The following is an 11,087-nucleotide window of genomic DNA, read 5'->3' as shown; positions in this document are numbered from 1 at the left end:
ATCTCGCAAAACTCCAACAATGGCGGCCGCTACTTAGTTGTAATATTACTCTTTCTGGGTCACAAAATACACTCTTAAGATCTTTTGAGGCGTGAATGTAGTTGTGTAAACGTCAGATACCTGCTCGGTTTACAAGACATCACATATTTGCAAAAGTGGAGATCTGACACTCACTAGCTCGAAGCGAACGGGAGGTCGAGACCTACTACAGCCGGGAGGAACACCGCTTTCCCGGCACATCGTGCCTCGACCTCCCGGTCGGCTTCGAGCTGGCGGCCTCGGAAGAATGCGGCTAAAACTTTTGCGAGCTCTCGCAAAAGTCCGTCTTAATTTTTTTTTCTCCCTAATTATTATTTTTTTCTCCCTAATTTTTTTTTTCTCCCATGTCCGCTGCGGGGCTCCGTGACCCAAAGCTAACTGCCAGGATTACACTTTTTTTTACTGAAAAATACATTAGCCAGATCAAACATGTTGCAATATTCTGACCCTTTCTCAACCTCCACACCAAGTCAGTCGGCCTCAGTTTTTTCCTGGTTTTCCTTAACCTGATTTTCACGTGTCCCCACACTAAAAACAGTCTTCATTGTTCCTCCATGTTCTCTTCTCCCTCCTTGTTATCTTCTTCCTCCTTCTGTCTGCTGCTGTCTTTCTCTCCCACATCCCGCAGCAGGTCATGGCTGTGACATCCCATACGGAAAAGATAGATATAAATCTTATAAAGTTTGTATCTGTCTTGTGTGAAACATGTATGAAAAGCATACAAGAGTGAAAACAGATACAAGATCCCTTGAAAAATTATATAAATGAAACTTGTATGTTTTGGATGCTTACTAAAACAATATATGAAAGTAATGAGAAAGTGGCCACTTTCATTAGTGGCCACTTATATGATTCACTATATGAAGTAGGCCACATCTTATGCAAGACTTATAAGTTTGTTCTATTTCTTTTCCGTATGGGATGTGCATTATCAGTGATACTTTTTTTTTTTACAGTTTTTCTTCAGCCTTGTCTTGTTTTTCAGTCTCTTCTGTTGAAACTTTACTCCATCTGTGGCAAATTTCAAACTCAGACAGTCTTTCTGAGTCCACTCAGACACAGTGATATTGCAGGTGAACTTCCCAGCTTGTGATTCTCCATCCACCATGCTGTTTAATGTGCAACTGCTCCCTTTAACGTTTAAGGCATTTTTCAAGAATTATCTTTCATAATTCTCAGAATGCATTCAGTTTCATTAATTGTTACTTATTTATTCTTATTCTTTATTCATACCTTTATTATTGTTTATCTATAAAGAGTGTTTGGTTTCTCTTTTTTTTTTCAAAAACAGGAAACTGGACTTTTTCTGTTTTAGGGTCTTTTAGGGTCTGGCCCACCAAAAAAAATGTAATAATACTAAAAGGGTTTTTAGTATTATTTCATATTTTTTCATTCTACTTTATTTATTTTGTGTCCCCTAGGGGCAGCTGGTGACCTGCAGTATCACCCTCTGCTATCCAGTTTACTGTCTGCACCCTTGTCAGTCTGTCTCTCTGTTACCCCAGCTTCACTTCCTATTCCCTTTCTTACTCATGTCTCACTTTATGCCTCTGACACTTGCAAAATACTTCACTCAGAACATTCAAAATCACTCTTTCCACAGTTTGCAATACTTCACTCAGGACAGTCACAATCATGTTCTCACACAATTTACAATAGCACTATTCTATTTGTTCCACTGCCTTATGCGTTAGGGCAAACTCCTCAGCCAGGACAGCTGCCTCTTGTAACGTGGCCACCTTCTGCATGCTCAGGTACATCACTGTCTGCTCAGGAAAACAGTTCTTAAACTCCTCCAGCAATATTAACTCGCACAGCGACTTAAAGTCTACAACAACACTCGCCTGACTCCAACTATCAAACAATATACACAGCAAAAACTGGAGTGTTAAAATTTCAGGGTTAAAGATGTTAGAGTTGATTTCCACTCTCAAAGTGTCATTTTAACACATTCTGATTCAAATAGTGTTCAGTGTTGGAGTTATTAAACAGTGTTATTCAAGTCCAAGCAAATGAACTCTGAAGAGAGTTATTTAACTTGGCAGGCCCCTGGGCTTCTGCCCAGGTAAACCCGTGGATCAATTAATAGTTTGCTCTGCCGGGCCGATTTTCCATGTGCTTCTGCTGGTTACACCGTGGTGGATGCCTGCCGTACTCATTGGAGTATTTTACACAAACGGTAAGTTATTCAAACTTATATAAAATTCACGGTATTCTATCGGCGCAGTGAGGTTTTCTTGATGTTTCTTGGTGTTCGGTTGCTGAAAACGAGCTTTAATAGAGGAGGAGATGTGTCGAAAATTCTATTTAGCCTCCAATGCTAATGTTAATGTTGCAGTCTTTTTACTCGTGACGGTAGACACTGCACGTGGAAGCGCCGCGCCACGTTCAGCTTTTTCCCTGTTCACACAGACACGTCTTTCTCCACGCCAGTTCATGAGCGTTTTTGCTTCTCTGTTTATTCAGAGCAATTTTTTCACAATTGATAAGTAAATAACATCCCAAAATAATTGAAGAGAGCTTGTTTTAGTCACTCCTGCTTTTACTTTGACATCGTCAAAGGCTTTTACTTTGGAAGTCAAAATCAGAATGACTTGATATTGATATGGTATCACTGTGGGGCTGTATACTGTTGATCTAAAGTGGAATTATCCTGTTGAAACATGAATTTTTCATTTAAGAGCATTTTGAAATCGTTAAAAGAGTAGGTCGTATATGGACAATTTGAAAAGGCTTTTATTTTGGAAGGCAAAATAAGATGGCCTTGATAGTGACAGGGCACAATTAGGGTACAAGGCTGTGTCATATAGTAGTGATGGCCAAATGAAGCTTTCCGAAGCACTGAAGCTTGTATTGAAAAATGGTTCATTACTCGAAGCTTTTCAACACAGTCCTCTCCGGTGACATCTGGTGGCGAATATTTTGAAGAGCAGCTTGAATCTGCAAAATAAAACGGACTGCTCAATAAAAAATTCACTGGGTGAATGGGTTAAATGCAGAGGAACTATTTCCCTATGGGGACTAACACGCACACTCAATCATCACTGCTCACTCAAGAGTGGAGTTCTCTCTGATATTGGGCCACCGTTCCGTTGCTTTGAACATGTAATTGGTTTTGTTTTCTCGATTGGGGGGCTGAAAAAAATGTAATGCGTATTTGCGTAATACATTTTGATCAATAAACTTTCCCTATTTAAACATGCACTATGGTGTGGCCTTTCTTTGCTCATAACTCCTTTATGTTGGTAAATACAATAAGTGAGCAACATATACAATATACATATGAGACTGCACAGCACATTATGGAGTATGCCCCTGCTGTGGAGTCCTGCCCCCATCTACTTGTCATTTAATCACTGGACAGCTGGACAGGTTCATACAAAATATTAGATGAGGCCAATTGTCCTATACATATTTTTGACCTAGGGGTGGGATTGATTGTGAACTGGAAAGGGAAAATGCTTAGGGGCTGAGTACGGCTGCATCGTTACTGATTTGTAGAATCATTTTGATTCGATACAGGATCCGATTCAATTTGATTGGAATCTTGAAAGTTTTGCCTCAGTCAGAAATATTACAATTCTGGTCATCTATCAGTATATATCCATAATTTCGTATCTATTAAAAGAAAGCTGACACATGTGAGACTTAATTAGAGATGTAAACAGAGAGTTATGAAACCTGCAGCTGCAGAAGCCAGCGAAAAAAAAAAAAGAGGCAAACACAGCGCGGACCCGACGACGCACCAAAATCTGACTCTGACGCGTCGGGTCCGCGCTCTGTGTTTACGTTTGTATGCAGAATCCGTAAACCTGCTCCCAGGTACTGTTTTAGCTGTATGGTGTTTGACGACATGTTGTGAGGTTTAACCTGAGATGCTGGCGTTTCAGGCATAATAACGTTAATTTACAAATCGACACAGGATTGTAATGAATCAATATAAATTTATCCAATTTAGCATGGATTGTAATCAGAAAGGCAATAATCAAAACCAACCCCTAATCAAGAACTTGCAAAGTAAAAACATGATCTATGTCAGGTAGCCCTTTTGTAATTTACATTTAAAAAGAGGATTAGTGTTACTGTGCGCTGGCTGAGTCTGTTTCTTTTCTTAGAAATAGTTTCTCCTGCCTTGGAGAAAATCCACTTGCATGGAACAGAAGAGGCTGTGGAGTGCAGGAACTGCACTGCAAGCTGGTAGATATGCAGGTATTCCTGGGTCCTGCAGACTATCACCTAAAAACAATAAACAAAATGATTTTCTAAACTGTGTAGCAATGTAATGTACGTATAGTGTCAAATACATTGTTGTAGTCTTCATCAGCTTTAATTCACATGGAAGTGTTCCTAAAGTCATATGCTGTAATGAGATTTACATTATGAAAACATGATTTTGGACATTTCAGGTTTTTCACTTCGGCAGATAAAATGAATTGAGCAAAATCAACTCAAAATATTCCCACACGCCAGAACGTCCTCTCTTCCTCGCTGGCTCCATATCTGTCAGTGGAATGATCACCTCTTCGCTCTATGTCACCATCAACACACTCCACGAATCCCGTGGATGATTCACTTCCTTATATCCGTTTGAATCAGGTACCGAAGCAGTTACGTGCGTAATGAAGCTTCGGACGTCACTGGTCACGTGACTTTTGCCAAACGAAGCAAGCCTCGACACAGTGCTTCTGAACCAGTGTGTTGTTTTTTTCGACACACGCTCCGGAGCGTCAGCTTCAAGCGGGCCATCACTATCATATAGATCTAACATTAGAGTTTGAAAAAAAAGAAAAAGGAAAAAAAAAGCCTAAATTATATGTTATTATGTTCTTAACATACCTGTTAATTCACTCGAAGTTGGCTTTTATTTTGAAATCCGGTTTCCACATCCATTCCGTAATACTTTGAATACACAGGGAACGTAAAACAAACTGGAGGCTGGCTTGACTGCAAGTCTCGAATTGGAGGCCGGCTTGACACAAGTGACAGATTCCAGGTAAGTTTGTGTGATGAGCTTCTTCTGTTCCCGGTGAAATACACCTGTACCTGTGGGAGCAGCGGAGCGGCTGAAGCTGCTCCGTCCTCCGGCCGGTGTTGCTGAGCCGAACCCACCACAGCACCGAGTGAACTGAAGCTCAGACACTAAATTCGATTAATTTTGAAGGGAGTCCGGTTTGGCAGGCACAGCTCGACCTGTCAGCGGTTTTTAGCCACAACTGTGTTTAAACTTTTGAACCTTTGAATCGGAGCATGCGGGTCTGCTCTTATCCAATCACTGTATTGATCCATCAGCACTGAGATCAATGCATTTGTTCTTCTGTGAGGGTGTACCACTGACAGATATGCGCATGTGTACAGTGAAAGGTCTGTTTAAGTTGTTAAATGATGACAAACACCTGAGCTTCAGGTTTAAAGGATCATCCCTCAGTTTTTCCCGATACTGGAACAACTAGTGCTGAGTTTGTTTGCTGGTCCTTCTCTGAAGACTGAAACCTGCTGCTGCTGATGAGGAGCATTTGTTTCCGTGGTTAAAGTTCTGCTGCCGGGCGTGAGGAGGAGGCCACAGTTTAACCAAGCGATGAAGCATCTGTCCAAAAAGAGGAAGAGTCTTTATCCTGAGCTCATCTGCTGAGAAGGAATTTCTCCCCCCAGTCAGTCTGTCTTCACTCACACACACACCCACACACACCTTTACAGGTGAATTTCCTGCCTGTGTTTCTGCTGGTTTACACAGTCAGTGCTCACTTTATTAGGACCATGTTGCAGTGAGTCTGAAAGTTTCATGGTTGTGTTTAATATTCTGAAGCTTTACTGACGCAGGAAGGCTGGCTGGATGGGGGGGGGGATTCAAATGCCCCGGGGGAGATTTGAATCCAGGCCTCTGGAAACACCCTTTGACCATGTGACTGACCTACTCCACCTTTCAAGTTTAAAGTTCAGGTTTTCTCACAGCGGCGCGTTAATGTGGTGAGCGTGCTCAGCTGTCAGGACATGCACACGCACTGAATACCAGAAATACCACATAGCTGACATATTTCACCCACCACGCTGTGACGTGCAGTCACTCTTCTTCACTGATGAAGACTCTGCAACACACTGAGTGCAGGATTCACGTAGCCTTCAGTCTGATTCATTCACTTTCCAAATCACAGCCACGATAGCTGTGAGCGCTTCGTGTTTATTTTTCTGTTACTGGAGCCAATCATGTGCTTTATTATCAGTCTGTTAATCAGCTGATCCTTCAGCCTGATTCACTGCATTCTTCTTCTTTTTCTCTGTTTCTTGTTATTCATGCATTCCACAGAGTGCCTTTGTCCTGTCTTCCTTCCCTCTCCCAAACTGGTCTGAGCCTGGCTCTGCTGGAGGTTTCTTCCTGTTAAAATTGAGGTTTTCCTTGCCACTGTCACAAAACTTCTTACTCATATGGTTGTTGAGAGTACAAAGACAGTACAGCATCTCAAGGTGACTGTTGTTGTGATTTGGAGCTTTGATTCGGAGCTGAATAAAACCAAGTTAAAACTGGTCCACATCAGAAGTGTACTCGAGCTGTCAGTCAGGAACATAATTCAAATAATAATTTATGACACAACTAAAGCCAAATGGAGTCCAATCACAGTAAAGGACTCTGACCTCCTGAGCAGATAAAGGCGTCCACTGGAGGAGCTCAGTTTGTGACTCAGAGATGTGTTAATGAATGTGAAACTGTGAGCCCGAGGCAGGCTGACACGGGCGTGATGTCATCGCTTGTGTCAGGTCTGCTTGTCATGGACGTTAAAAAGATGATGATGTCATTGATTGTTTGTGATTGATTACCTGTATCTGTTTTAACCCTCGTCAGCTCAAACATCGGTAAAACCTTTAGCCTGTCATCATGGCAACCAGTACCAAATGGGGGGCGGTAAAGGACCAGTTGACCAGAGGCCCCGCCACAGTCACTGACGGCAAGGTGGAGGCCAATCTGGAGAACGCTGACCCCGAGCTCTGCATCCGACTGCTGCAGGTAGGAAAGAAGCAGAACCTCAGGAGTCCTGCAGGGGAAGGAGAGGGCGTCTCACAGCTCTGACCGATGGTCACTCTGCCCCTCCAGGTTCCCACAGTGGTGAACTACTCGGGTCTGCAGCGGCGGCTGGAGGTGAGTAATCAGTCATGGATGGTGCAGTTCCTTGAACTACAGGGTTTGGACCTCCTGCTGGAGGCTCTGTCGGGCCGCGGCTGCGCCCACATCGCCGATGCTCTGCTGCAGCTCACCTGCGTCAGCTGTGTCCGGACCATCATGAACTCGTCCGCAGGGCTGCATTTCATCCTGGACAACGAGGGCTACATCAGGATGCTGGCTCAAGGTGGGTGGAGGACCAGAAAGTTAGAATGAAGCAGATCTGCCTTAAAACCACCTTAAAATCATATTTACACGCTACCCTGAGCAACAGGTAGACTCAGGTGGCTGTTCCAGCCTAAGCTAAGCAGGTAGCCGGTGTACCTGTGAGGTGAAGATGACGACTCAGAGTCATTACTTATGAAAGCGGTAACTCCACCTCCTCCTATATGCCCTCAGCTCTCGACACGTCCAATGTCATGGTGAAGATGCAGCTGTTCCAGCTGCTGGCTGCTCTTGCCGTCTTCGACCCTCGGGGACACCACCTCGTCTTCGATGCACTCGACAACTACAAGGTATGCTCATGTCCTCGTCCACTTCCTCCTCTCTCCTTATTTCCTTCCTGTCCTTCCTTTTTTCCTTTTTTCCCTTCCTTCTCGGTCTCCTCTGAGGTGATTTGTGATTTCATGAGATCAGTTTAAGTAATCTGAACTCTGCCTCACGATGGCAGTCAGGACAGTTGGCGCTCAGTCATATAAACAGTTAAATGTTGCTGTAGGTCCAGGTCACTTTCAGAGGCTCTCTTGGCTGATTTCATTTGTTTAGAGGGGCATGTTTACCTGCTTGATGGACGAACCAACAGATGTCGCATGAGCTGGATGGGGAGACATGAGCAGGCCATTTGGGTCGGTTTGAAAAGCTTTATCGGCAGGACGTTAGCAAAAGGAAGTGCGAGTCAGTTTCACTTAGTTTCAAGGCTAACATGACAAGCAGAACAGCTCAAACTGAAAGCCACTGGCTGATTACCTAAGTCAGCAGAGAGCTCACAAAGCTCCACCACAGCTCCTCGCTGCCAGGTGAGAGCAACGACGACGTGGTCTGTGTACCATCAGGGCGTAACTGCAGATACACCATAACAAACAGCTGAACCTCAGACGCTGCAGATCTTATCGTCCCCGCCCAGCCTGTTCTCACAGGCTCTGAACTTACAGCATGGAATCATGGGATACCACACGTGTGCACACACACACTCGTTTTATTATCTTAGTGACGACATCTCATTGACAGCTTCTCCCTCGAAGAGCTCTTCAGCACCATCAAGGCATTCAGAGACCTCTTCCTTCGAACCCTCAAGGTCAGCGCCAATCGCAGTGCGGCTCAGTCTGCAGGACTCATACCCTGCCGCACGTTTGCATGTGTCATTTAAACTATGTCTCAGCCAGCCAATCGGCTCTGACTTGAACCGTGACAAAGTGTGGTAGCTGCCACACATTAGTCCTGTTTCCCTGTAAATGTTAAGCTCCGCCCTCTCTGGGGGGCCGGTTAGCCTGCTGAAGTTTGAACTGTGTGTTCCTTTTATTCTTCGATCAGGAGAACGAAGGTCACAGGGAGCAGGAGAAGAGGAGGAAGAGGTTGGAGGAAGGGAGGAAACTGAGAGAAGAAGCCCCCACCAGAAAGATCAGTAAGTCAGACACCATTATTTCACCTTAAATCCTCCCTCCTTAAATGGAGAGACAGGTGTCCCTCACCTGTCTCTCCAGGTGTGGCAGGTGAAGGACAGGTCAAGTGCAAGTGGAGAACAGGTGAGACATGTGAAGGGCCGGTGACGGACAGGTCGAGAATCAATAGCTGACATCAGCAACATTTTTCTGCAACAGTTTATCAGCAGCTGAATATTTAAAGGAAATGATGTGACAGCATCAGGACGAGAAGAAAGTTTGTAAAGATTAAATGCTGCTGTACCTGTGAGGCTGTCAGGTGATGCAGTGACAGCTTTCACCTGTTGTTTGTGACACGTGCGCTAAGCTCACAGGGGAACGTGTGTCTGTGCTGCAGTTAGGACAGACATGGCCAATTGGGACGAAGGATGCACCGTCGACAACCTGCTGGCCGAGATCAGGAAGGGCTGCAGGCTGAGGAAGACAAGCCCACGGGCAGAGCCGGACGGTGGGGTCGAAGGTGAGAGCCCGGCAGGACTTCTGCAGACTTTCTTGTCACTACTGCTCGTTTGATCAAGTTCTCCTTTTCAGGTCACCCCGGGGTCACGCAGATGTCACCGGCCCAAGATAAGCCAGATTTTCCCGAGAAGCCTCGGGAGGAGGTCCGGACTCCCACACATCCACCTGCTGGAACCAGACCAGAACCGGAGCCAGCAGAGCCAGACAGAGCTGCCTCAGAGCTCCAGGCCCTCTGTGAACGCCCCGCAGCTGAGGTCCAGGGTCCGGAGTCTGAAGTGGACACCAGACCGGCGCAGCAGGAAGTCCAGCACACAGCTAGTCAGCAGGATGTGACCCAGGTCAACAGGAGCAAAGATCCTAACCCGGAAGATTCTGCTCCCCGGAACGCATCAAACACCTTAGACACCAGCCCAGCAGGTAGAGTGAGGCGCTGTGCTCTCTGCTTCAGGCTTTGAGCACGCTCAGTGCTGCTGTTTGTTTCTGAAACATGGAAATTTTAATGCTTCCTGTCCCACAGCCCACCCACACAGATCAAGTTGTGTTCAGTGTTTGCAGCAGAGTGACGGAGACTCGGCCGCAGATTACAGTTGAGTGGAGTCGAGATTGCCATACCATGGTGATGTAGCCGGGTCAGTCTGGCTGTTGTGATGTAGCTCTGAGTCTATGAGGTCACTTCCTGTTCCTGAACATTAGTGTTTCCTGTGACATGGTGAGCTGAGGCTCAGGCTGTAAGGTCTCATCAAGACGATGATAGAACATCCTTTAGTGTTGATGATGAAATAAGCTTTATATCTAGAAACCGACCAATCGTATCCTCTCTTTGATCTCCAGAAGGCCACACAGGAAGAAAGCGTTTGAAGAAAAAGAAAAAATGCATCCTTCAGTGAGGTGAGCTCACCTGCAGCTGTGCATAAATCCACGTCAGCGGCGATTCACTGCTGTCCTTCACTCTAAAGCATTTCATTGGTCGAAATGTTTTTATGTTGTGGGATTTAAGGTCTTTTTTTAAATATCATTTATTATTTTATTCTTCTTCTATGGTTCCAGGTACATGGGTCAGGACTTGTTTCTGTGGCGACAGGACTGGACCTGCAGGAGAACAAAGTGTTTAACCCTCTGTAGAACCTGGGACCATTTCGTGGCCTTTGCGTTTTTTAATTCCACACCATTTCCACTGTGTTTTACGGAAGAGGATTAGGGCCACTGGAAAAAAAAAAGGAAAGAATTCTGACTTTAAAGTCAGAATTCTGAAAAAAAGAAAAAGTCAGTGTGAATAATTTGAATAAAATGTACAGTTCCTTTGTTCAAAAATGTGACCGATTGTATTTTATAAATGTCACGGTTTGCCGGGGCAAGCCGTGTGGAATTATTTAGGACAAGGACGCGGCAGCTCTGGTGCAGGTGAGTATTTATTAACGAAGGAAATACAAACAACAAAGGCACTGGGAACATGAAACTGGAACCTAAACTGGGTAAAACTAACAAAACAAACCAGAAACGAAGATGCAGGGAGGTCCGGGGAAATACACATGAAGAGATGCAGGGAGACCGAGGGGAAACAACACAGACGAACCAGCAACTATGACAGAAGACGCAACTTAAATACACTCAGAGAACACAGGGAGATTACACACAGGTGAGGAACACAGCTGGGAGTGATTAACGTGACGAGACTAGGGAGTCAAACTGAAAACACTCACATAAGACGCAGACCTTCACAATAAAACAGGAACTTACACATGAAAGGACACAAACTAAGAAACGCAGACTAGATACAGGGC

The 11,087-nt window shown here is 44.8% G+C and overlaps 1 protein-coding gene across 2 annotated transcripts; it reads left to right on the top strand.

The window, feature by feature from the left end:
• Window positions 1-1,891: 1,891 nt before the first annotated feature.
• LOC113035423 (uncharacterized) lies at window positions 1,892-10,535 on the top strand. Of its 2 annotated transcripts, XM_080287894.1 has the most exons (10): window positions 1,892-2,218; window positions 6,875-7,036; window positions 7,124-7,376; window positions 7,589-7,704; window positions 8,720-8,810; window positions 9,185-9,307; window positions 9,379-9,723; window positions 9,824-9,892; window positions 10,138-10,194; window positions 10,354-10,535. In XM_080287894.1, the coding sequence occupies exons 2-9, from the start codon at window positions 6,908-6,910 to the stop codon at window positions 10,191-10,193; spliced, it is 1,182 nt and encodes a 393-aa protein (XP_080144020.1). In that variant the 5' UTR covers window positions 1,892-2,218; window positions 6,875-6,907; the 3' UTR covers window position 10,194; window positions 10,354-10,535. The 2 variants fall into 2 exon arrangements, with proteins under 2 accessions (XP_080144020.1, XP_080144021.1); XM_080287895.1 differs by lacking the exon at window positions 1,892-2,218 and having other exon boundaries at window positions 4,877-7,036.
• Window positions 10,536-11,087: the final 552 nt, after the last annotated feature.

The sequence above is a fragment of the Astatotilapia calliptera genome, chromosome 13, assembly GCF_964374335.1.
Source record: "Astatotilapia calliptera chromosome 13, fAstCal68.1, whole genome shotgun sequence".
In the NCBI taxonomy this organism is placed as follows: Eukaryota; Metazoa; Chordata; class Actinopteri; order Cichliformes; family Cichlidae; genus Astatotilapia; species Astatotilapia calliptera.
This window is presented reverse-complemented; position numbering and strand designations above follow the sequence as displayed.

Coding starts and splice junctions, on each gene's coding strand:
- LOC113035423 (XM_080287894.1), top strand. CDS start 6,908: ATGGCAACCAGTACCAAATGGGGGGCGGTAAAGGACCAGTTGACCAGA. Junction 7,377..7,588: donor CATCAGGATGCTGGCTCAAG/GTGGGTGGAGGA, acceptor ATATGCCCTCAG/CTCTCGACACGTCCAATGTC. Junction 9,724..9,823: donor CTTAGACACCAGCCCAGCAG/GTAGAGTGAGGC, acceptor CCTGTCCCACAG/CCCACCCACACAGATCAAGT.